Here is a 26,916-nt window from a genome sequence, read left to right as displayed (position 1 = left end):
TTCAACGTCTGAAATAGTAACGTCGCGTACGAAATTTATTATTAGCCCGTCCAGGTAACGGAAGTCCGCGAACTATTTCTACGTTTCGACAGTTATTTCGAACATCTATCAATCGATATGAAGAAAATATATGATTTACCAACGCAGGATGCTGCAATAATACGAAACACGTTTAGTCCATACAATAAATCCTTAAGTGGTGCAAATCTAATGGTAAAAAAAATTGACACTGAGTATCATGCTTTCGGCCAATGATGTTCCTTTTCGTTTAATCAAAGGAAATAAACAAGAAGAAACGGAATCGTAATCCATGTCAATGTGCAACGATTGAAACTCGTACAAACTGGATCCTCAACGTGAAACTCGAAACCGCGTATGCAGCGACAGCCAAAAATTGATTGCGAGATCTTTATCGATCGTCAAGACGCACGGCGAAAGACCGCGAGAATAGCGGGAAGGCCGTTCAAAATCACGCAGCGTAATCAAATAACCGAAAGAGATATACATGTTCGATCATTCGCAAGCTGTCTAATATCGATGACCACACCGAAGCGCAATTTTAAATAGAGTAACATAGCATAAACAAAAGTGGGAGAGACGGGGCAATAGAATAAGAAAAAATACGTAAATACACGAATAATCAATAAGTAATAGTAGAGATATATATGTATGTATACACGTATATATACATATAGCTCTTCATACTCGTCGCTAGATATAAGCACCATGCATACATGAAAAGTATACGTACGTGTATTGTATATACAGTTCTCTCTCCAAATTATAGTGCAACCGATAAATTACTAAATTATGAAATTTTATAAACAACAATTTTTTTATAATTATTATCTAATTTCATTGAAGATTATTATAATTCTGTCCGAGTTGCAACACAACTTGAAGAACGGCCTGTATATTCGTATACGTACATACACGAATTCGTACCGATATTCATATGTATAACAGGTGTCCTCTAATAAAATAGTAAAAAAAAGGATAGTAATATACACGTTCGATGCCTCAAGCCATGAGAGAGGGCCAACAAGACGCACCTCGTAGACGTGCCAACAAAACACCCAGTCGTCATTAACATTAAACAACGTCAGAAAACGCTGCTCTGCAATAACGCAACGCATCGCAACGCAACGCAACGCAACGCAACGCAACGCAACAGAGTCGGTAGTAACAAACGCAGTAAAAAACGAGAAACTGCTGCGAAGAGACTTCGGTCCGTCTATTATAATAAAAACATGTGAGAGATGCGTTTACGCGGCGGTGATCCGTAATGGCGTGAGAGAAAAGGTATATATATATTATATATATATACATATATATAAAAAGCGCATAAAGAAGAAAAAAGAGACAAGGGGAGTAGTAAAACCGAAGACATAGTCACCTAAATATGTATTACACTTCGTGTTCTCGAAGAGCAGTGACATACAAGCTCCAGCTCCTGTGGAAGCTCGGAAGCGGACAAGAAGCTGTTCTCAAAGTTAGAATAAATGTCAACGAGACCCCGTCGACGGCTTCGAACGAATCTCGATCGGAGATCCGTCTGCAAACGGCAGTTTCGTAATCAGAAATTCAGGCTGCGGTCCCGTTGACACTTAACGCTCCGATCTCGAGTATAAGTCTCTCCACAATAAGTTCGTAACAAGTCCATCGAGATATAAATTCAAACGATCTCAATTCGCATTTGGCGGTCATGCAAACGGTTATGCTGATGAGAGATGATTCATCTGATAAAGAGATTCAGGAGTTGTAACGCGGGAGATTAATCGAGACCCGCGTGAAATCCGTGAAGACGTGATCCAATCGCGAGATGCGTAATAGGTAAATGACACGTGAATCGCGAGCCGCGATCCTGGAACGTGCGTCTCCGATTATATATTAAGGTACCGAATTCAACCCGACGCTGTATCACCGATCGAGAGGGATAGGAAACAACTTACCTGAATATAAAGATGAAAAGTACTAAAAGGGAAAAGAATACGGCAACGTTATCCATTGTGCGGAGCATCACGAACAGCTGTCGTCGGAGATTCGGTAGGAAACGCACGAGCTTCAGGATCCTCAGCAACCGGAAGGTTCTCAACACGCTCAACCCGGAACTTCCTCCGCCTCTCTCCTCTTCAACCAACGATTGACATATCTCCACCACGCTGTGTACACGTCAAACAGAAACCAGTTTCTCCGTTTAAAATCTTACTGGCAACTTTGCTCTTCTACGAATAATCATATCGAAATTAATGAAGATTTTTTTATAATACTCTCTACTGAACAGTGAGATCATAATCCGTATAACTGTCATGAAATTACGCTCAAAATGGGATAGCGTTTCATGGATAGCTGAATAAGTAAAATAATATTTCATATTCTGTTCACGCACCTAAGCATTACGACGACTCCGTCGAAAACGTTGAACCCGTTGCTTATGTATCCGAACGGACCCTCCGCGATTATCTTGAGCAACATTTCCACAGCAAAAACGGCCGAAAATACAATATTGCTTATCTCGACCACTATGGTCAATATCTCTGGCTGTCGACCGAGGAACAGAGAAAAAATTCCACATATTCGGTACACGAATTGTAATTACGAAACATGCATTAATCCCTTGTTGATAGAATTTCATGTTTCAAAAGACAAGGAACTAATTTGTTTCAAATGTTAAAAGAAAATAATTCAACACGTTTATTGATCGTTTTACACAATCTCAGTGAATTGTATTTGTTTAAACGTCAATCGATCTGCATGAGACTTCTAAGTTTCATTTATCATTGACGCTAAATTACGGATAACACTGACCTGATTGTGATATTCTATTCCCATGCTCAAAGTGTTGATTAAAATCGCCAATAAGATACCCTGTTGAAAGTATTTGTGCTCGACCAGCTTCTTGATGGAACGCTTCACACAGCGTAACGCGCACATGCAATGACTCCCGCAGGATCTCACGATCCTCTTCGTCCTGGACGTTTTCTGCCACTTGTCGCCGTCCTCTGGCCATTGATCACCGGCCTGGAGTTCGCAGCAGCAGGAGCAGTTGTCGATGTCCGACGCCAACCACTGCGTGCGATCCTCCAGGGTGATGTGACGATCCGTTATTCCTGGAACAGATGTTCCTCTATGCGTACACACCTAGACATGTGTGTTTAAGTGTAACTTCGACGCGAAACCAAACGCGTTATACGAAATTACGAGAATCTGCGAGATTAGGACTTGAACAGATAATTTAAACAGTGTGTAATAAATTATATAAGATTACCCTTGGTTAGTGAATTAAGAAACGAATCCAGTGCCAGTTGTCCCGTTGGTAACGCGGCGCTTAGAGCCCCGCTAAGCGCTAATAATTCCTGACACGTCATAGCTTCGTTTCCAGTCAACTCTGCTTGCATCTACGCGGCACAAATTATTCGTCAGTTCACGTGACAAATCGTTATTTCCTCAATGGAATTAGAAAAGTAACATGACCGTAAAACCAGTAAAAAATTAACAACCTTCTCCGCAGAAGAGCGTGAGACACATGTATATTTAAGTTAAGTGGTATGAGAGTGTCAGAAGTCAGAATGGAGCGACAGTCAGTGACACAGGCAGCCGCAGTAGTATATACCTGTATATGGTCTGGCAGTGGACTCGACCAAACGTTCCCGTCACCGGTCTGCGTCATTTTCTCGCTGGAGCACACGTTCCGTTCGCCGGGCGACACCGTCGTCGTTCCAGCCTGCAACGCGTTTCCGACGCTGTTACTGTTGCTGCCGTGCAGCAACACGACGTCGCTGAACATCACGCTGCTCCTTCTGCGATAGTGCGTGCAAGGCGGACTTAGCAGCGCGTTGTTTGTCTGAGAGCGTGGTGCAATTTAAAAGGGGAACGAATTAACTTTCGAATGTACGTAGAATCATACATAATGTACATCATTTTTGACGGGCCAGTTCTCTTTACAAAAATTCTGGCCATTCCGTATGACGAATTCTGTTCAATTTCGTTACACCGCGTGTACAGGATAAAATTCTTTTGAACCCGCTGTACTATTGAAACAGCACTTTATTTTAATTCAAAGGATCGTGTTGCAAATTTGGAAATGGGTTATTTAGCTTCGCTATAACTATTACTCTAACTAATTTATAAAGCGAACATTCCTCTAGTTTGCTAGTAATAACTAACTACTGCCTCTGAATTAAAAATGCAACATGCACAAAAGCTACCTGAATGCTAGCTTCGGTCGCGTTAGAAAGGACGTGCTCGCTCCCGTTGCACGACACCGAGGAATTTCGGTGCACGCCCAGGCAGTGGCACGCGTTCGACGAAACGTCCGCCTCGGATACCTCGGGACTGGCGCGAGGCGCGATCGCTAGATTCCCAGTGCTACCCCCGTTGCTGGTGACGGCAGTGGCGATGATCGCGGCTTGCGTAGTCGGAGGACTGTTAGCCGTGAAATCGGTGAGCGATCCACCGCCGCTACCGATCCCCTGTTGCTGCTGCTGCTGCTGCTGCTGATCCGTGTTCTCAAGCGCAGCCAACAGCCGAGGACATCTGTCATGGTGCAGTCTCCTGTCTACACAAATTAGCATATGATGGTGAAACGGGTCAGCTCGGCAATAATTAAAATAATAAAAATTTAATTACATTAACCAACGTAGTTTTTCAACTGCTAGTAGAATTGAATTCGTATTAACTTCAAATATTGCACGATGTTGAATTTCTTTAAATGCAATGTAAAGATTAGAAGACGAGCGGTATTAGAAATTGTATGTAAAATTTCCTGAATATTTGAAAGAGAAATGCGACGAACTTCTGAACAGTTATCTGATTTTAAAGTCGTAGAGACCATTGGAAGTTGGTCATCAATTTTTGAAACGAAACCCTGAAAGGACGCCGTGAGTTTAAAGAGAGCTTGATGAAAAGATGTGTATAATAAAGATTGAGATCGCTGCGGGGGATTAATCCCATTTATAAAGTACAATACTCTTACCTCCGGGTAATCTATTCGGATCAGAGCCGGGTGCGCCTCCCCTGAACGGGTGCCCGTGCTGTTGCTGTTCCCTAAGTAAATTCTGCTCACGTCTCTGCTGCCTTCTGTATAAATACACTCGGTACCTCTTCATTAACCGCCTCTTCCCCCTTCGCCACAGGTGTGCGATATATCTGGGAACACGCGGCAGCGATTATACCGGGACGGAACTGGCAAAAGACATTTACGAGTACCGCGCCCCTCTTCATTTCTCGAGTGGACCTCGATAGACCGTCGTTCAACCGTGTTTCAGGTCCGCTCATGCAACGTCCCGTAAATTTTCATTCAGAGAAATTTAATGGAACCGTTCAATGCCTCTGTTTCCGTTGCGATAATAGTTTTCACCGCGTTATATGTATTAATCGTGAAGTCGCATCTACGAAGGAGTCCGGGCATTGTCTGTTCTTGGAGAAACAGTTCTTTTCACTCTCGTTCGTTCCGATATCAATTCGTACTTGAATCAGTGCCGCGGGCTTGAACGCGGATTTCTCTGACACCGCCAAAGGTAAAAACGCACACGCTCGAATACTCACTTAACAATTTCCGCGTAACATGTAGTCGGCTCTGAAGTATTCGTCGACGACGCAAGGGTCGATGTCGAGTGAAAACGGGCACGCTCCAGTCGCATTCTCTCCATCTCTCGTTTCTTCGTCTCCGAGAATTGCGTTGCTATCACGACTAAGCACAGATTGATCATGAAGAAGGAACCGATCTATAACCCAAACAGAGTTTCGCTTTAAGCTTCGATGAAACGATGTTAGAAATCGTACGATGACACGTTCTTAATTCCAAGTATCAGGCAGTCGTTACGCGAAAACGTACCACGATTAAAAGGACGAAGTATATCCAGTCCCAAAAAGAATGAGCATCCTGCACGTAATACATGATGTCTGTCCATCCTTCCAGACTGATCACCTACAGTAACACGATTATTATACTATTTGTCCATTCGTATGAAAAAGAATATTTTCAAATTATCATATTTTCTTGAGTATATTAAATGCATTGACATTTAATCATAAGCTCGATTGAACGTTTCATTTCATAACGCGTAGGATTCGGAATTATTTTTGATCAAGATAAATGCGAAAGTTCCCGCCTTGAATAGCGGATATGTATCTAAAAATCCGGCTGCTGAGAGGGTTTCAATATCTGCGAGTACCGTAAGTAGGACAGACTCACGAGGAATATCGCGACCCAGGCGAGGCCGATATTGTCGAATGATATCGTTCCTTGGAAAGGATTGTTGCCCTGACCCTTGCACTCGGTGTAGTACTGATTCCAATTAACGCAGGTGTCGTTCGTAATAAACGTCGTGTCGTTGTTGATTAACGCTCTCCTATCGCACACCACGTTACCTAAAAACGGTGTTAGTTTTCAATAGCCTCGTTCACGGCGTCGCGTTTACTGAAAGACTTTTTTACTCGATACGATTCACACGCTCAGACATTACATCATATCCTCTATTCATCGAATTACATGCACCTAAAACTCACGGAGTATTTCAACGCGCTTCTCTCCGCGACAAATAAAAAGAAATAATTTTTAATTAAGGTCGAATTATAAAGAATTCGGAGATTTTATTCGAACAGCGGTTTAAATCCCCGCACTGTCAGGCATCGAAGTCTCTACGCGTGTCCAGTGTCAAACACCCGGTAGAGGGATTAAACGAAATCCAGTACAGCGAAAATAAAGCACGGGAGTTAAACGAGGAAGCTCGGCGCTTCCCGTGCTCTTTTCGCTAAACTTTCGGCGAATTCGCCTGGGAACAGGAACGAGACAAGGAAATGCGCCGACGGGCGAATCAGAGAACAAAAAAAAAAAAACAGAAATTCAAAGCGATTTCAGAAAAGAAGGAAATCGACGAAGCGTGCACTCACCGATCTTCAACGGCGGCAAGTTACTGCAAGAGTGCATTCCGTTGTCGTCGGGTCGCGAGCAAATGTAGTCCTGACCCTGATACTCGAAGAACTTCTCAAGGTCACTGGAAAAGCAACGAGCCGTGATTACATAAAAACAATCGTTCCCCGTGACACGACAAGCGTTCTCGCGTCGCCTTCGCTCATTATAATTAATTAAGAGGTTGCATATTTATATGTATATATATATATATACATGTAAACGTATATATATAATTATATTATGTATATATGCCTTATGCAACGGATGCATTCGTTACATGCTTCGTTTATGCGTGTACACCGTGTATATGCAGCGTGTGTTTCGCGTGACGTATTATGTATAAATGCTATGTATAACCTGTGTACGCGGTGCGTATACAATATGCCTGTGCAGGATGTTTTCATCGGAGTTATAGGTCAATCGGATGATGATGGGAAATGAAACTGTGGTTCACTAGATCTGCACGCTTGCATTTAATTTAGTCCGTTAAAAGGATCTACACGACGGCCAACTAAACTCTAGTTTCTACTAATTCATCGCAAACGAATAAGATAATGTCCCTTCGATCGCCCCGCTGAATTGACCTACAATTCTGAAACACCCTGCGCGGGATATTCCTACACGCAGGTGTACAAAACGCGCGCGCGCGCGTTTACTATGACGTAGATGTGCAATAATCGACGATAAGAGAAAAACAGGAGAGAGAGAAAAAAAAAAAAGAAAACCGAGAGACAAGAAGAACGAGAGCGAGTAATTGAGTTTGCGTGCACGTCGTCGTATCGGGGCGGCGAGAGAGAAATATCTGAGAGAAAAGAGAACAGGGGAAAAAAAGGAGAGCCGACGACGACGCCCCGTTGTAAGGACGGCGTTCCAGTGTCACCTGGTGGATGCAAGAAAGTAAACGACGCTCGCTTCTTCGGCTTCGAGGGCTGCTCTTATCGGGCCGCCTATTCATTTTCATCGCGCGTCCGCTAAAACAATGTCGACCGCCCCGACAAAAACCGCTTAAACAGAGCCACACCCCCGATACCGACCGCCGCCGTGTTTGTACACAGCTTGTTACACGAACGTCGACCATTTCGTACCGGTAAGCATCCCCTTTTTCATCACTGACTCTCGTTTCCTCGCTCCTCCTTCCTAATTTAAATACGCAAGATAGCCAGGGGACATCGTCGCGTTCCCGCTGCACCATCGTGAAATTTTACAACATCGCGTACGAACGTTGGCCGCAACGTCCTTATAAACGTGAACCACGTGAGCATAGCACAATGTATGTATAATACCAGGCTAATGCGTATGGAACGTAATTAACATACTAAATATTTAAATAGCTTCATTAGCCCGGATAATGATTATCTAAGTCGCTAATTCTAAATTCTATGAATGCTGCGTTTACAATTTTGTTACATCGTTTCGAATAATTTATAATTCTAATATTTTTTTATACACACTAAATCGGTTATCGTTTTAATTATCATATAAAAATCTATTAATGACGCCGTATATGTCACATCCGTTTAATAACCGATTATCCAGAAAAATAAGTGCCTCTTTTTATCATCTTTGACTCGAGTGACTGCATAGATTCTATATACTAATGCATGCTGGCCGTTTCATTTTCGTTACATTTAAATGGCAAAATTTCAAGCTGCACAAGCTTTGTTGACGACTTGGGCCAATTCTCATTGCCAAATGGTTTGTTTTCCAAAGTTTTTACGGAACAGAAGGAGAGCTGGAATGCGGAAAGTTCCTGATATCCGACTGGATTTAATTTATCAGACCCGCAGAAGTCTCGGTCTCATTTCGGACGTAATCGGGTTTCGATCCGTTCCAAGTTGTAAATTATTTCAGACCTGTGTACATATAGATAATACAAGTTCCTTCTGTTGTAAAGAGAGCCGAGATAACGAATTGTCGACTCGTTGTCAACGATTTGCCCATCTGCTGAGAACTCTCTGAAAGATTCTATTAAAGAAATATCGTTTCACTAGTCGAAACTCTTCTACTCTTATTTCCACGTAACTCGGTAAATATTTATGCCACTCGTTCACTCGCCACTTTCGCAAGTAATTTGATTCTACTTTTCCGTATTCCTCACTATTCCCGTTCAAAGCAGACAGCCTTCATTGACTCCGCGAATCAGGAGTTACAGCAGAGCGTGTTCGAGACCCACCGGGTACGTGAAAGTTAGATCAATACATATCGGACGGAGTAAATCACGGGAAAACAGAATGCGAAATCGGTCGATGCGATAAACTGGAAACTGGAAATCCACCAATTTATTTGTCGCTCGCCTAAAGCGAAATTATTAACAACGTTATATTCGTGCCGCGAGAAAATATCGCGAGCGTTGCGCGTAGCATCACCGTAAAATCGTCGTTTCTGTTTTCCCAATGCGGTGTCATGCATTAATAACGCGCTGCTGCTATTCGGCGGCCGGATACGTACTAACGTCTAAAACATTTTAAAGGGGTATTCCCGGTGAGGAATTCACTTTTAACGAGGCTCTCCGAACGCGTTCATTACATTTTAAACGTGTACTTCTTTCACGTTTACTGTTCTAGCATATCGTTTTTCAAATATGATTTCATTTTTTAATATAGAATTCTGTGACAGAAATGTTAAATGCTTTAAGGGACGTCACATTCGTACGAAATTTAGAAACGCTACAATAAACGCAAGTTAGAAGGTGCAGTAGATTTGGTCTGTTCCGAGTCAGACGCGTATCGACGAGAAAGCAAACGCGTCACTCAAGGGAAAGTAAGACGAGAGAAAGGATCACGAATACCCCCTTAAGCACCGACTCTGTCGCTAACATAAAGATAACGCATTAACGGCGCTCGTGCAACCATTAGACTACCCCTAATGGAAGCCCTAACTTTTAGTTAGATGGCACAGCTACGTGTGCTCGTTCCACGTTCGCGATGCGATGGTGCTGAAAGTGCTGTTCTTATTCAAAAACCGAGGAGTCAAGAAAAAAGGATAGCTAATAAAACGATGGCTAATGGTGGCTGTCGCAAGTGTGCGGGTGCTGTCTATCGTTTGTTTCTGTGTAAACGTACGCTTGTACTGGCCGTGTCTGAGTTGCTACACTGTACATTTTTACAAGTATCCCTTAACTGCCACTGCAATATAATACAATTTGCATTATAATTACGAAAAAATTGCGATTTACCGTCCCAGGACACATAGTAATAAACAAGGTTTAAGCAAGACCATAAGAAGTCGATAGAAACAATTGCAGTCAGATTAGAAATGGAAATTAGAAAGGTCTCTCGTGATTCAAGGATTTTAGAAGATTGTAAACCATATCGTTTGGCGTTGAGTAAGTTATTGGCTCAGTTTCGCTGTAAATGTTTATTGGAATAATCGATATTTACCTATCAGCCGAGGTAAACGAGAGCGTATTGTTTAAAAATGGCTCGCCGTGTACAGCGAACAGGCTCGTTGCGGAAGTTTAATAATTACACGTACGGGGAAGAGTAAATATATCTTCTACGCAAACTTACTATGAGAAAAAACATTCATACGCTTCTCTCATCCGTCATTTTAAACGCGGCCACTAATTTCTGTAACAAAAGTCGGTCCTGTGTATTACTGGCGGAAGTAGAAAATCGAACTGATTCGACGTAACGTTTTTAATCTGTTATAAAAACGTTCAACATTTGCACATACGATAAAACTTGCTTTAAATGGATGAATGAAATATCGCCAGCATGCTTGACTATTTTTATTATAACCTTTTAATAAAAAGCGCTTACGTTTATACAACATTCTTTCACACTTTCATTCATGGAACATTGATTATTTAACTTTCGAACGCACCGCGTGGGAATATAAACTGCAACAAACCGAACAGAATTTTTATAAACCATTAAGGGAACGGAAAAAAACTTGTGCTTACTGAATGAATCTGAACATTCGATGTTTTCAACAAGGATAAACGTCCCTGTTTCGGTGTCAATTTTTTTATACTACATTCGACTGTAGAATATTTGGATTTTGTCGGTTCTAAAGTAAACGCAACACGTGTCTATCGTGTACAGAATCCTCCTTATGATCAATTAATGCTTCACGATACCGAATACATCGTCGATTGAACACACACGCGTTTATAGTGACGTGCATCGTTTGAACCGTTCGGTTATGTACATACGGGCGTGTACACACGCGCGTACATGTGCAGGTCGCCGATTTTCAGTTTGACACGCGTGTCTACGCGTCCGACGAAACCGCAGCTTCAAGAAACATGCCATACATGGAACAGGCTGGGCAAACAGTCTCCGATTCCGCCTCGCTACCGCAAACGCACACAGGAAACTGACAACGAACGCCCAGTTGAAAGGGTTGCACCAATAAAGAGACAGCTTCATCTTCCATGCATTTTTTATATAATGTAATCAAGATTAGCATATTAAAATCACGTATAAGCATTGTTTCTTATTTTATTATTCTTATTCAATTGTCACTGATCTTTTCCTCAGACATGACTTAGTAAAGAATAATGCAAAAGAAATTTTAAGAAATAGTTCGGAAATATAAGATTTACTATCAAGAGTGGCTTAATAAATTATAGTAGAAAATAAGAGGCTCTGATAGACGTTCGTTTGGAGTTTCCTTATTTAAATCCCTGCTCGGTTCACCGCAATGCGTTTCCGGTAGCAAACGAGCCTGACTGTTCTCGAAAGCACCGTGAGATGAAGCTCGATTTCACGGGTAAGCGAGAATCCTAAAGGCGCGTAACACGGCAGAAGTCGATAAACGATTCAAAATAGCTGCCACGTAAACCAACCACGAAGTAGACCTCGCGAGTAGATCGCGCGTTTAATTAGCTCCGGGATGGATTTGGAGCTCCGGTTCCCCAAGCTCGGTGCTCGGCTCAACGCAGGGCTCCTCGACCACTCTAGCATCGCGGGTACAAACCCGTAAATCATCAAATTAACAGCTACACCGATTGACGTTACTAAACTTAGCCCTATCGTGCGGCCTATGGACTGAACAATTTTTATGCTCGTATCTTTGGAATTTCTGCCTATTAATAGTCCAAAACTGTTTTCTGATTTATATTCTCTTTAGATGTGCTATGAATTTTATTATTTTCAACTTGGGATTTGGCGAATTCATCTTTTCGATAGAGGTGCATGTACAAGGCCTTGTACTAAAGGGAAACAGGAAATTGTGGAAGCTCGTCTCTCTGAGTTATTAAGGAATACATTAATTAGACCTTAATTAGGACAAATGGAATTGGAAAGGGGTGAACCCAAAGGGCGGAGGAAGAACAGGTAGCCAGGCGATCCGGTGTTTCCACACTTATTTCGAGTCGCGATCCCCTTTTACAACAGTGAAATTGCAACTGAAATATTATTAAAATAAGGAAATCTAAATCGTGAGGAGAGAAAGTTCGATTACGAACGAACATCGATTTGGGTCATGAAAAACCGGATGTTTGATCAAAGTGGTAAACTCGGGGGTGCGTTGTACACGACATGGATGTGCTATAGTATTTACTCAAAATGCAATCGTGACGTAATGTTTGCGGCAAATGCGTGTTGACGTAAGAAACGATGAGACGTATTTTCCTGCCTGTCGAACGGGAACGTCCTGTTTTCCGTAAAACACGTCAACAACCTTCTAAAAGGCACTTTGCGACCCCGTCGGGGGTTCACGACTCGTCGACGACCGGCGGGGAACAGATCTTGTAATAAAAAAAAAGGGAAGAAAGAAAGAAGCGAGTAGAAGGAAGTGGTGGCGGAAGAGACGCGTGGCGTAAAGTAGGTGATGCGAGTAGTATCGAGACTAAGAGGACAGATAGAACATCGATTTTCCGTGCACCGAAAGAAATAGAGAGGGCAGAGAATCGCATGAGATTAAGAAGAAGACAGCGGCTGTGGAGAATAATGCATTCTGAGCTCGACACTTGTGCGCAGAGAGTACCTAGGCGTTTAGAGACGGTACACATAAAATATAATTTCCAGTGAGAAAAACGAAATTATCGATATATCGTTCGCATTCGTGTCGTACGTTCCCAAGCCCGCGGTAGGTACATTGCAAACGACACATAACGGTGTTGTATAATATACACAATCGGCGGAGACTGCGGTAACCGCAGCCCGTCGGGGTTATGACACGAGTTTATGCAAAATGACGGTACACGACAGATTGGAGATGCAGAGACGGGTAAAATACCGTTTCGAAATAATACAGTGTGACGCGTGCGCCGCATTTTACCGTTGACAAATTGTTGATCGCGTGCTCGTTCACGGATTAAAGCCGGGTATTCATCTGAGCACGAATGCGAACGAGGCAAGGCGAGTCCGAACAAATGCCTCGTTTTGTCTCGTTTGTAAAATTTTTCTTCGCGAACGAAGTCTGCCGAGGCAACGAACGAGACAGTGATCCAAAGCGAACGCAGTGAACGATGATCCAGCGAGATAGGCAAGGTACGTGGAACGTAGACGAATGCCGTCCATACGTAACCAAATTTTTCTTTGAAGTACCGACTCCGATCGGCTCGGGTCCCGAATGCCTCAGTCTGTGCGGCGAACAGCCGAATGCAGTTTGCCGCGCCTCGGTTACACGTCCACATATGTATGCTTGTTCGGCCTCGCCTTGCCTCGTTCGCATTCGTGCTCAGATAAATACCCGGCTTAACCCTTTGACGGTAGCCGCATTCCCAGGTTCATTATCATTCGAGAATAAACGAATGCTACGAAATGCATGACGCTTTGTCGAAATACAAACAAATTGAAAACAAAGTTTTAATTACTGCTTATTATGTTACATATAATACAGCGTCAAGGGGTTAAAATAAATGTGTGCACAGCCACTAGCCAGTTGGAATCGAGTACAATCTCTGTGTTATCACATGGTTATTAACATAGAATTCCTTCAATTACAATAACATCGAAGTTGTTTTATTTTATACTTTGCACTAGGGGCTGTGGACAAGCTGTGGTGGAGTCAGAAAGTTGTTGAAGTATAAAATTTGTAATCGGTTCGAAATAGTATTTTATTCACCTCTGGGCAAGGTGGCATGCTCTATATTTGGTATACACACTAGAAATACATCTGTACACTCGTTACCGTGATCAAGAGCAAGACAGAGAGTATAAATAATTATGTACATATGCACGTGACGTGACTTATGCACGTACTATACATACACGTATATGCACACACGGACAATGCACGCCTATGCATATTGTATGCGTGAATTCGTATAGATTTAGATATGTATATTTATAATATATGTACGTATGCATAGCACATTGTTCTCTACTAGAGCTTACTAAATGCGTGATCGAACCGAGTACTCGTCCGAGAGAAACCTGCAACAGCGAAACAATAGCCTGTCACTGTCCCCTAAAGTCATGTACTTACGTCTAATGAAAGTCTAAGCTTTTCTTATCGGACAGAGACGGGAAACAAACAAGATAAAGATCAATTTTTATCAACGACGATCCATAAACGTCGATCGATCTTCATCGTTCCCGGCTTTGCCAGGCTGGTATTATCGCTCCTAGTAAAACAGGAATCTCGTTAGTCGTTTTTTGTGTTAAAAACTCTAACTGAATTCCAATGCAGATCCATTACTACCGATTCCTATAAATTGATATCTACCATGATTTTTGTGAAAGTTTTATACAGGGCAGTGAAATTCAGAGCATGTACTCAAAACTTATTCAATAAATACTGTGTTTGACTCTTAAAAAAAAAGAAAAGAATGATTTTCTTATATTAATAGACGATTGTCATAATTATCCAGCGATTATCAGAAGTAAATATTTTATCGAGAAAACAGAAGTTCTACTCAGTGAGAACTGACAATATTTTTCCACGAGTAAACATTATAGCACGAGTGATACTAACTTCGAAACAAAGTTTCTCCCGCGACTTAACTCTCGTTTATTCCCGGTTAATGATAAGCATGCCAATTTATTCAAACGTCTACTGGCAACGACCAAGTTTAGTTTTGGATAAAAATGATCGAACAGCAAACATGAATCCTTGTAAAGTCTCCTTTTTCACCAGCCTGTACGCCGGAGCAGCGTGTCCAGCGCGTGAAACGCGTCTAATAATTCAAAAAACTGTTTAAACGAGGAAGAACGAAACGCGCGGAACCGGTTATAAAGCGTTTAACCGTGGCCGCGCCGCGAACGCGAAACATCTGGCAACGAGCGCGTGTCGAGGTTTCCGTTTTTCTCCTCTTCTTCTTTTTTTAATAGTGCGTTTCCATTAGCGATTCTCGGTGTTCTCAGCGACGATTGGCAGTACAGCGGGAGTAAATGATTCACATTTTATGGCTGACGTGTGAACCGCTTGTAAAGGAAATCGCAATAACTTCGCACGGCCGTTTTCCATCAGAGTCTATCTATAGTCGGCAAGAAATAGCGGTTGGAAACAGCGGTCCTTCACACCTCGAACAATCTCTGGCGCGTGCAACCAGAAATTTAACGCATTCCTGCGACTCGAAGAACGGCAAAGGGAACAAACGTTTTACAGGATAAAGTCGACGGTATAGTAACCGAGTCTGAGAAGTTTAGTTTCAGAAACGTATCAACAGAGATATTCATAATCTCTGAGCACGAGTATAACACGTTAGTATTAGGACCGAGAAGTTCAACACGAAAATTGGTTCACAATCCTCCTTTCGTGCTTGCTCTTCTAATTAAAGCGTAAACGTCTCTGAAACTGAATTAACCATCAATTGTTAAACCAGTAATTGTAGGGACAGTGAACACCATTTAAACACCGCGCGGTGGTAAAATGAAATGTTTTTTATCGAAATATGATCTCGAGGAGAAATGAGATAGCTGTATTTTACGCGGTGGTTCGCGACCGTGAATGGAAATCGAGTGAGCTCGGGTCACAAAGAGATGTGAGAAATTGGCCGAAGAAAGAGATGAGTAAGTGTCGCGTGAAATAGAGACGTGCCGAGCGGAAAGAAATCGCAGCGAACGGGAAAACTTCAATTTACTTGAAGCGATACGTTACGAGCTATTTCGCCATGCATCCCAACGTTATTGCGAATATAGATATGTACGTGTGTACCCCGAACGTATAGACACGTTCGTTTTAAAGGAGATGCGACTACGTACCCACGCATCCGCTGTCCATACTTTGTCAAAGTGGAAGTCTTGTTCGAGCATTGTTTTGTAAAACAATAATGCAGCGAACGGTTTAGCGCTAAAGAGAGGCGGATGAAATTTCTGCGTCAAGTTATAATTAGACAGACTAAGCATTTTAAATTGGTCTGTTAATATATCGAAGAGATCAGCTGCATAGCGTTTGAAACCACGTGCACAGTAATAAGAATGGTGCGCAGAGTGTATCGAGTATCATTAGAAACATATTTAATTACCGAGTCACTACGTAAACCTCGATCGATCAGAGAAGATTTTCAAAATTCACATACGATTTTAAACGTGAAGAGCGTCACTTACGGAATGACCCGATAATTAGAACCGGGGGAAGATTTCGTCCGCGGGATCATTAAAAATAATTTCTGTTCTACGAAAAGCTGAGAAACGTGGATGACGTTAAAGACAGGGGAAAAAAAACTGGCAGCCACGACTGAAAACGTATGTTAGACAGGTTTTCCGTCGCGGCCGAAGAAAATAAAATTGAGTCCTCAGCGATGGAAGGTTCTCCGCGGGAGTGTTCGACGAGTACCACGTGCAAATAATCAGTGAGTGAATATCAACGGGTACGTGCATATCCACGTATGCATGTACGGGTGTAAGTAGACGTAGAGCCGAAAATAAATGAGCGGAAATACGTGGACGTAACGTATTCGATAACGAACGCGAAATATGTACGCCACGCGCGCCGCCGTGGATCGTCGAGAAATCCCGCTGAATTGGATCGCGGCGGTTACAAAAAATTCGGAATCGTGCGAATGCTGCGTATGTAACGAACAGACATTAAAAACCGAATGATCAGGCAGTCTGGGTTCCCGAGCGTAGAACATCAAAAATTCTGTTCAAAATCACGTTGGTGAGAACTCGAAAAAAAATTGGTGGAAGGACGAATCCGTTCGCACGTGTTCGGCGGTGGTGTTAATACTTATCCAGTCGCGTGAACCATGTATTGCACCATCCTCTGGAAATAGAGCACGGTTTATCCGAGCGCAATGTAGCCCGGCGTACGCGCGTTTCAACGTTGACTCGGCGACGCGGAGTGAGTAAGAAGTGGATCAAAAATATGCGGGTAGGAGGAACAAGAGAGTGAAAGAGCGAGAGTGAGAAACGGATAACAGGCAGAGAGTTAAAACGAGAAAGAAGGACAGAGAATGGATGCAAGTAAAACGTAATACACAGTAACAATAAACGAACCGGGCGAATTTATCGCCTCGGATACGGTGGAACGTGAAGAAACTAATAAATGAATATAGTAGAACGTGGTAAATAGAATAGAATACGTCGCGGTTGCGACGATGGACTTACTCGGGATATTTGACGCCGGGCTCGGCCCTCAGGAAGCACCGTTGACGCAGGATACCCTCCCACAGTTGAACGCCGACGATACCGAATATAAAGAAGACGAAGAAGCACAGCAGGAGCACGTTGCCCAACATAGGAAGAGTGTCGAGCAGCAGCATCACCAGTATCCGCATACCTGGCCGGGAACAAAAACGCGAACACCGCGATGTTTAAGTCTCGTGGACTAAAAGAATGGAATTTAGATTCGTGTGTTTACGGAGAACGGTCCCGCGGTAACGTCGTCGTTTCGCCGGTAATTAGACAAACAGAGGATCTCTCTATTTGCGTCGACGTTCCGCTTCGAATTAGACAAATAAAGGATTCCTCTATTTAAGTCGTTTCTCGCTAGGAACTGTATAAATAAAGGATTTAAGGGTAGGAGGGAAATAATGTTATCTGGATGGCGAGTCAGAAACAGCGGTAGGTAATTGTGTTTACAGGAAATACCGCGAGCCACTGTGTTTGTACTGGCACTTAAATACCGATCGATTCTAGATGATCGAAGAGTAGTCGATTCTCTTCTTTTCTCAGAATTCTCGTATTGCAATTAAATAGTCTTTAGTAGACAAAATACGGTTGCAAGGACTACGTATTTAATGGATGCACTCGCATTTCATTTGTCTCGTGGGTACATTCGGCAGGATTTCAAATATAGTTTCGCGTGACCTTATTTACAGAAACCGCAATTTTAAGTACAACTGCGGACCACTGTTCGAAAGACTTTTAAGCGATTGCATCGTTTAAGTACGTAGTACATGCTTTTTAGGAACTATGTTTATCTTAGAAAACAGTTCGCTGATGAAACGCATAAATATTCGAATGACAGGGTTGGATAAAATGTTTCGTACTCACTTGGTATTCTGTTGATGGCACGTAGTGGTCTCAGGACTCTTATTGTCCTTATCGCTGATAAATTCATGTTCTCTACGTTCAAACAATACTCCAAAGCACTGCAATAAAAACGAGTAGAAATTGTTCATTCAGCTTTTGTAACGGCACGTTTTGTTTCAAATTTACACCAAGGAGAACACTACTTAAGGATGTATTGGCTATACAGTAAATACCAAAAGTTTATGCACTTTAGAAACGCATTTTTTAAAAAGAAATCAGACGTCGGAAAAACATTGCTAATAATAAACAACAACAAAAAATTTTCGATTTTTCCGAGATTTTTCCGCCACTCTTTAGTAATCTCTCCTCGGCGGTATTTGATTTTCAAATATCCAATATACTCCCTGAAAGAGCTGTCAGTACGCGTTCGGTCAGTATTTGCATTATTTTTCTGAAACGAAGCCGAGCTTAACCGTGGCTTTGCGTAAAATTGGCTAAACGTTGTCGCATTATCAATTTCGCGAAACCCGTGGCTAAGTACATCCGAAACTCGCGCGATTAACTTTATCCCGCGTGACATCGTTCAATCCGCGAAACTTTATTTCAGAGTAAACTTGCCGCGAAACGTGTTTCCAGCCTCGCTTGTATTCGCGCAACGTCACGTCGCCGGAATTAACTGAAACTTTTGGAGAAGCGACTTCGTCAGCCGTTGGTGTGCCAAAATAAAAATTTACTTCCGAACTCGTCCCAATCCCCCACGTTCTTCTTTCCTCTTACCTCCGACTTTGTTCCTTTACAGTTCCATCAACGATAAACCGATTTAAAAATATTATCGTAATTTCTATAAAAAAAATCTCCAATGAGAATTAATAACGTTCATAAATAACACTATGTTTGGAATAACAAATTAATTTCGCCGGTGTATAATAATAAATAAATATCTTTAGCCGGTGCGTGCATCGTTTTTTATAGATTAAGAAATTATGAACGAAGACCTTTAAAATCGAGTTCTGACATGAATTTTGCATCTTACGTTTAGGTGCAGGAGGCCGTGGATAAAAAGGACCGACATTATTTTTTCACGTATTGCGCAACGCCCGAGGTGTGTACGTGTCAGAAGGACTCTGCGGCGGCGGCGAGGGCTCAAGATCGTGACGTTGCGTGTGCGACGGGCACCGGTGACAGAGAAATAATTAACAAGCACTCACCCAGCCGCCACTATGAAGAAGTCCAATCTATTCCAGGAGTCGGCGAGGTAAGTCCCCTTCCCGTAAATGCCCATCGCGACCATTTTGATCGTCATCTCGAGGGCGAAGAAGGCGAAGATGATGTCGTCGAACATCTGTAAACCGGTGCAACCACGAACGTAGCCGATTAGAGGCGTGCGAAACACCCTTAACCCGATCGGGCGTAATTGATCAAGGACTCTAGACCAGAAGCGGCAGCCCTGGATACCATTAGCCGTGTTCAACCGCCAATTGACGCTTTCTCGTGTTTGCCTTTCCTTTTCCGTGTAAAATCAAACCGGAGAACCAGGACAAACAACGCAATTAATCAATCCCGTTGTTCCGTGCTACTTCCTCGAGTATTTTTTCAGACCTCCGTTACCGAACCTTGAAAGTTTCGTAGCAAGGGTTTCTGTTTCTCGTTCGATCGCGAAACAAACTCTTCTCGCGTTCTTCTTTGGAAGAAAATAGGCCAGCTTTTCGTTGTTCGTAAACGAAATACGCGCGAAATAATTATAAACTACGTCTCGTCTCATCGATTCTAAATGATCAAATAACGTTTGGAATTTTAATATATTAATTATTTAATCCACGTCAGAGCAATTCCTCATCCTTGATTTCCGTGCTAGAGATTAATGAGGCTGATAGAAAAGTTTCCACGATTAATTGAGCTAGCGACATTCAATGCAGACCACTAATTAATCTCCTCTAATTAATCGATCTACATCGATTCTAAATGATCAAATAACGTTTGGAATTTTAATATATTAATTATTTAATCCACGTCAGAGCAATTCCTCATCCTTGATTTCCGTGCTAGAGATTAATGAGGCTGATAGAAAAGTTTCCACGATTAATTGAGCTAGCGACATTCAATGCAGACCACTAATTAATCTCCTCTAATTAATCGATCTATATATAAAATAATTTAAATTCAATCTGTTAATGTCACGACTATCTCTCTAAATATAAATAATTAATTTTCATTAATTTACATAGTCTGCTGATCGATCGACTGTCTAAGATTGTTTATCACCCTTAATCTCTGTAAATTAATTGAGAGTAAAATGTCTAAGCTGCTCAGAACGAATCTAATGCCAGAAAACACGTAGACAATACCTGTACCGGGTGGCAATTAAATCCTATCGTTAATTAAAATTTATTCAACGCTGCTGCGGTGGCGCAGCGGTGAAGAGACGCGAGACGAGACAAAGAAAAAGAGAAGGTCGCGACTTCCAGTCGAAACCACGGCACAACGAGCTCTTTATGTGTATCGTGACGCACGGGATTGTAATTGCGACTCTTTCGCCTCGCGAAATCCAAATTTGACAGCGTGAAAATTGCAAGCGGGTATACAAGGTCAAACACGATTTCGCTTTTTTTTTTTCAAATCCTATACGGATTACGTATATCTTCGATGCGTCAAGTGTAGTTTATAGTTTCACGGATTTTAACAATAAAAATTTTGCGTCGTGCATAAAAGTTGTTACGTACTTGTAATATTTTACAACGGTTGGTCACGCATTGATCGTCGACGCACGGTTGATACATCCCCAGCGTGATGCAGTTTAAAAGAATTACCATCATGCTCACTCTCTCGAACCACGTGATTCTTTGTTAAGGAAAATTGCTATGTTCCAAGTATTTTATAAGTATAAAATTACAGGAAAGCTCATGATCATTAAATAAATGTAAAAATAAATAGTAAATTAAGTGCTAATTAAGAATGATGATAGAGAAATTAATTTGAACATTTTAATACATACTTCCTTATACATTATGCTTTAATGGGATTAATAGTAATGTCTGCTCGTCTCGTGAGAATGAAATTGTTAGCTTAAAAGACAGCTTTCCGACGTTCTCCTCGTTCCAATAAATAATTAGAAAGTGGTTCTACTCGCAGCTACCAATTACGATATTGAGTCTTCATTCATTATTTGCATATACGATATTAGCTATCGTGCTAATTGATTTCTAAGTAGATAAGCTTTTAATTTGCGTCTTCCTACGTTTCTCGATTATATTAACTAAATAAAAAAGGAAAAAATAATACTATTTTGGCGGTCGCGTATTAAAGCGTGGGCACGGTAAAGAGACAATACCGCAAAGTATAGTTCTGAAGTTTAAAAAAGCTCGCCGAAATGAAGTGGCCACGCAAAACATTTTATGTGTTAAAGTTAGATGAAATATACTGTACATTACTCAGGAAACTTTCAACTATTCCCGACGAAAGAACAAGAAAATACTTTTAAACTGAGCATTAATTAAAAAGTTGGATAACATCTTAATAATTGATGTAACACGTAATGATAAAAAACGAGACTTATCAAGTGCAAAATATAAACAGTGTCTGGTTGAAAGATAGATTGTTAAATTGCATAACGTTACGTATTTCGTTTATTTGCGAGATGTTGTTTCAACCAGTACGAGCTTCACATCGATGATCGTAGATAAATAGCCTGGGGATTAAAGAAGCCAGGGAAGGTTTTATTGGAATTACTCGATCATAAAACAATTAGCCGAACACGCGCCGCAAAACAATACAACCCTTCATTTCATCCGCCATTGAGTCTCGATTGGAACAAAACGAATCAGCTGATCGGTTCCACCTTTTATTTTTCCATTCCTATCCGGTACAATTCCTTCGTTAGCCAAACCCGGGGGTATATAAACTATAGCGTTCCTGATCCAGCGACTGTTCTACCCTTGAGACCATTCGCAACTATTATTACCACCCCGTCGCGTTGCGTCACGCCAATTTAGCCGGCTGTTCTGACATTTCACCATCGTCGGTGTCGTCACGAAACGATCGATCGATGAGACAAGGCATAACTGTAATCTCGCTGATCGATCACGGTTGCCAAGTGACTATTAACCTAAACACTATCCTCCTTGGTGCGTGACTCGGCTGGGTAGGGTTCTTTTAGCGTCAGATAAACACCGTAACGTTGTTTCATATCGAAACGACACCACCTTCGTCGATATTATTCGCGAGAACGGCCGCCGCCGAATGGCCGTGTTTTTAAACGAACGGCCCCTTATCTGAGCCGTTGTGCGAAACGAGCGTCGCAAAATCCATGAACGGGCGATGATTTCGAGCAGGAAGCGATGAGAGACGTTCAAAGAGAAGACGTTTCGAGAGATTATCTAAATATTAGGACACGCAGCTCAACGTTGATTCGTGATTTCTTAATCAACAATTCTATGTTTAATCCGCTCCTCGCCAAACTGACATCGTAACGTCTCAATCGAGGAAGTCTGGAAACGAGAAATTGAAATTTCACGGAGAAAATTTGTTAACGAAACTCGTTCACTGAATTATTTAGAGGCGATTTTATGAAGTCGATGCTGTATTTCACAGTTAGATAAACTGATTGCGAAAACCGTGGGAGGAAATTTTTACCCTCGAGGCGCTGGCAATACTTATAAATTATGAGGTGCATTATATTTCATCGTTGAAAGAAGTGATAAATCAATATTCAGGAAAACTGCAGGGAACTTAAAATTGGGGATGCGGATAAAATTGCTCCTAGCGAATGCGAGGAAACTTGGAAATGCCCGCTGTACGACTATATCGCAGGCAACGAACCGCGTGGGAACTAGGCGACTGACCAAGTTTCGATTGTTACGACCGAAGGAGAGACCGTGGTCAGCGCGTTCTTTGGAAATAACTTGAAATATATGGACGAACCTTGGGCAGACTGATAAACCTTAGATGGATGGTCGATAGACGCGTGAGATTTACGACTTGTTTGGGACGCGGGCATAAAAATCCAATCGAAGCGATAAGTCTCATGTATGAACTGGAATTTTATAGAGCGATAAAAGCGGCGGATTTTCAAATCGCAGGGGGCGAACAATCGCGATCGTGACGAGCTCGTGACACGACCCTGCACGCGATGCTTCGTCACGATACGTTACCAGGCCACTGACACTACGTTATTACGTGCAGCATGGCACGAGGCTGATGGCCTTCCTAGCATGCGAACGTTTCTAACGATCATGTTCCGATTTACTCTGGCAATTAACTCTCGAAATATATTTCTGCGCCAGGCACGAGAGATCACATTGCGTACCAACTGTAACGATTCATTATTTAACGTCTGACCCTGTGTCGTGACTTTGAACATTTTCGAGATCAACGAAGGCATTGGCAGTGATACGATCTGAAGGCAACTCGTGTCCAATTGTTTTACTTTTCTTGAAGCGACCGATTCACTTGTCCGATGATAAACAGCCGACATAAATCCCGACTGCTACCTACAAATTATTTAGCTTCGCCCCGGATTCAGGCCGGGGGATTTATTTTCCGAGCGCCGTACAGCTCGACGCCGCGGCTCGCCGCCGCCGTTGCCGTACAACGCGTCGAATCTAATTCATTTGATGTACGTCCGTGGAAATGAGAGCCAGAAAGCTCCGCCGTTCGTTCTTGTTCCTACAATAGCGGCAGCCTATTGGAAATTTATGTTTGCAATTCTATCACTTTCCCATCAATGTCAGACCCAGTTTTAACGTCCGCCGCGCCGTTCGCTACCGTGAAATATGAAAGCAGGTATCCAATTCCTCCGATCAACCTTCTGGCAATAACTACTTCCACAAAACTTGAACGCCACCCACAAATGGATACGACCTTACGTCGTTCATTATTACTTCTTTAAATGATCTTCAAAAATCTTGGAAATTAATTCTTTAAAAAAAGAAACAATTAAAAACAGATTAAGGCAGTAAATGAGTGAACAGTAACAATCGACTGTTGAACTCGTTTTATATGCTTCGAAATGTAGGAACGATTCTGCAGAGCTTTTGATACAATTCTACAGACGGTGATTAAACGGCATTAAGTCCGGAGATTTCGCTAATCCCGGTATTAGTTCCGCGTGATCAATTTAACACCTACTTTAATATACGATCACAGAGTCTTCGGTTCTGTCAATATTAATCAGAATGGATTACGCTGTAATTTGCGCATCATTTCCCTGCATCAAGCAATTCTGCAGAGGATATCCAATCTGTATGAAAACATGTTTCACGTAGAAATTGAATAGTTCAACGTATATTCGTATTAAATTTTTCGTAAGGTCGGAGAACATTTTATAAATTCGTAATAATATGGTAGAAAAAAGATGAAGCAATATGAGATATGAGATGATATAAAAGAGGATTATGTATAATAGAACAATGAAAGTATCTAACGAACACGCTTTTATGCATTACGTATTTGCAGAGATAGTAAAAAATAGAACACGCGGAATATGGAAAGCGCGTATCACTGCTTTTCAAATAAATTCCTGCCCTTATTTTCTACATCGACGTTACAAAGTCTAATGGACAAGAGGTGTAATGGGAAATCTGGTCGGAGGAACAGCTGACTAGCCTCGAATGCTCTTTGGACGGGGTCAAAGATTTATGTCGGAGGTCCATCGGGGTAAGAACCGAACCGGATGGGGGACGTTTCCTTGGACAAATCGCGAGAAGCCCGCCGCGTTATCTACTTTCCACAAACATGCGGAGTGTGTCCGATCAATAAACGGCTGGCCTCCGCCAGGCTCTCTCCTCCGGTGCGGTGTAACCGTCGAATCTTGCCGCGGCGCGTCTCGCTCCGTTGAATGCAAAAGAGTAGAGAACACAGTCAGCCACGGTGGTTTCACGGTGGCGAAGCCGCGTTACTTTAAAAAAATACGGACGGATTCGCCGGCAATGTTGCAGACGTAATCTCGCCCGAGTCGACGCCGCTCGTTTCATCGACACGTTGAAATCACCGACGGCGTTTGCTTAGCTGGTGTTAAGCTTCTTTCGCGGGTGAAGCACGCGAGACTAAATGCACGTACGATTAAACTAGGCGAACATGTGCAAGCGTTCGTCATGAGTATATCGTACCTTGTGAACGATAATAATTGTCAGATGGTTAAATAGGAAAACCAGAACAGAAGCTCTGTTCCATTTACTATAGACTGTATTTTATGCGAGAAATGAAATGATCGTTGATCGTTTGAAGTTAACCCGGCGGAGATCACGTCCACGAGATTCGACGCGTATAGAAACTGGAGCAACAGTTTGCCTCGAATTCCCTGTCTCTTTGTGAGTCAGTCCTCGGAGACAAAAAGTTCTTTGCCAAACACATATAATAAGTAACGAAAATTTCTCTTTCAAGTAACCCGCTGCATACGTTATGTATATATTTACATAACAGGGCTATTTTACAAATACCAAATATTTACCGTGTAGAAGGAATAAAACCAGAAAATTATGCTGAGGAGTGATGTGGTAATTCTGTAAACACGCGAAACGTTTGTTCAGCAAGATAAAAACTGCCTATGTTTTATCCTGACTCGTGCGCCAATTAATACCAGGAAACGCTTACTAATTACGGAACTCTTTAATCTCTGCGGGCTGACCTATTGTGTGGAGGGTAGGTAATCCCGGATAAATCGTAACGAGTACGATTTTCGACGATGTGTCGGAGAACGCGGACGGAGCCACGCGTCCCGGCAAGAAAATAACGAACCTAACGACGCTATTTATGATTGAGCCTGTGCACGATAAATTGTTCCGCGTTTCGGTGGAGAAAACGCGGTACGCCGGCGGAGAGGTAAATTTAGTCACGCAGCTTCCGCGAGCGCGTACGTGTACGAGATACCGCATTTGCTACGTACGTACGAGCTACCCCGGCTCTTGTAGGTCACGATGGGCACAATTATTGAGCGCGATTCGTCGCTGATGTTTCCACGAAAATTATTAACGCGTCCGCACGAGGAACCAGCGCATAAATCGTTGGCTACGTGGGCGAATCCGTGGAACTTCCGTACGGGGATTGAATCTGGATTCAGAGGACGGAAAGTCGGATTCGAAATATTCTCGGAGCAACGGTCGACACAGTGATTATCGTTTTCACGCGAAAAGCCACTTGATTCCAGAAAAGTTTTAATTGACGCGTCAATCACGGGACAGAAGGCCAAATCCTTTCTATGTAGGTGGTATTACCTTATCTCCGTGCTCGCTCGTTTTTTTTTTTTTTCAACTAAGCGAGGAGTAACTATCTCTCTACCTTGCGAATGAGGTTTTGAACATGCGAGCTTTAGATGAGGAATCAATTTCCATTCGGTTTTTCTCGTTCTTACTGTATAATAGCACTAGTTTAACGATATCAATACTCAGTATACATAAAACGTTTCCTCTCTTGTTCGTTCTCAATAGAAATTTTTTACCTGAACAAAACGTGTTTTTCATACTACGATCGATACACTTGTTTTTATTGCAAAAAAAAACAAGGTAATAAATTATTGTCACAGGTGACCTGTTGTCAATCGCGTCTCATTGTCTAAAAAACTTTGTTCTCCATGAAAGAGCATCCAATTAAGGATGTATTGGCTATACAGACAATCCCAAAAGTTTACGTACCTTAGAAAAACGCATTTCCTATAATTAAAAAGAAATCAGACGTCGGAAGAATAATGCTAATAAT

At 42.1% G+C, this 26,916-nt stretch overlaps 1 protein-coding gene and 1 long non-coding RNA gene across 8 annotated transcripts in view; one reads left to right on the top strand and one right to left on the bottom strand.

Annotated features, from left to right (window-relative positions):
• LOC113464854 (uncharacterized) overlaps positions 1-19,430 on the top strand; it is a 43,007-nt gene extending 23,577 nt beyond the window's left edge. The window contains exon 3 of the long non-coding RNA XR_003389702.1: positions 19,268-19,430. This is a non-coding gene — a long non-coding RNA (uncharacterized LOC113464854). The remainder of the gene's footprint in view (positions 1-19,267) is intronic.
• Ca-alpha1T (Ca[2+]-channel protein alpha[[1]] subunit T) overlaps positions 1-26,916 on the bottom strand; it is a 51,898-nt gene that overhangs the window by 18,755 nt on the left and 6,227 nt on the right. For 3 of the 7 annotated variants that reach the window (XM_018031987.2, XM_018031985.2, XM_018031986.2), the window contains exons 2-17: positions 20,949-21,060; positions 19,437-19,570; positions 18,250-18,347; positions 17,362-17,533; positions 14,206-14,244; positions 6,895-6,998; positions 6,197-6,372; positions 5,837-5,929; positions 5,548-5,726; positions 4,976-5,148; positions 4,209-4,558; positions 3,614-3,844; positions 3,269-3,398; positions 2,809-3,110; positions 2,390-2,541; positions 1,953-2,162 (exon numbers count right to left, since the gene is read on the bottom strand). In XM_018031987.2, the coding sequence (XP_017887476.1) occupies positions 1,953-2,162; positions 2,390-2,541; positions 2,809-3,110; positions 3,269-3,398; positions 3,614-3,844; positions 4,209-4,558; positions 4,976-5,148; positions 5,548-5,726; positions 5,837-5,929; positions 6,197-6,372; positions 6,895-6,998; positions 14,206-14,244; positions 17,362-17,533; positions 18,250-18,347; positions 19,437-19,570; positions 20,949-21,060 (2,655 nt within the window). The remainder of the gene's footprint in view (positions 1-1,952; positions 2,163-2,389; positions 2,542-2,808; positions 3,111-3,268; positions 3,399-3,613; positions 3,845-4,208; positions 4,559-4,975; positions 5,149-5,547; positions 5,727-5,836; positions 5,930-6,196; positions 6,373-6,894; positions 6,999-14,205; positions 14,245-17,361; positions 17,534-18,249; positions 18,348-19,436; positions 19,571-20,948; positions 21,061-26,916) is intronic. The other 4 variants (XM_026817235.1, XM_018031988.2, XM_018031989.2 and 1 more) reach the window with 3 other exon arrangements.

The sequence above is a fragment of the Ceratina calcarata genome, unplaced genomic scaffold (assembly GCF_001652005.2).
Source record: "Ceratina calcarata isolate Rehan_Ccalc_2016 unplaced genomic scaffold, ASM165200v1 scaffold568.2, whole genome shotgun sequence".
NCBI lineage: Eukaryota > Metazoa > Arthropoda > Insecta > Hymenoptera > Apidae > Ceratina > Ceratina calcarata.
The sequence above is the reverse complement of the archived record's forward strand: the minus strand, read 5'-3'. Positions and strand labels throughout refer to the sequence as shown.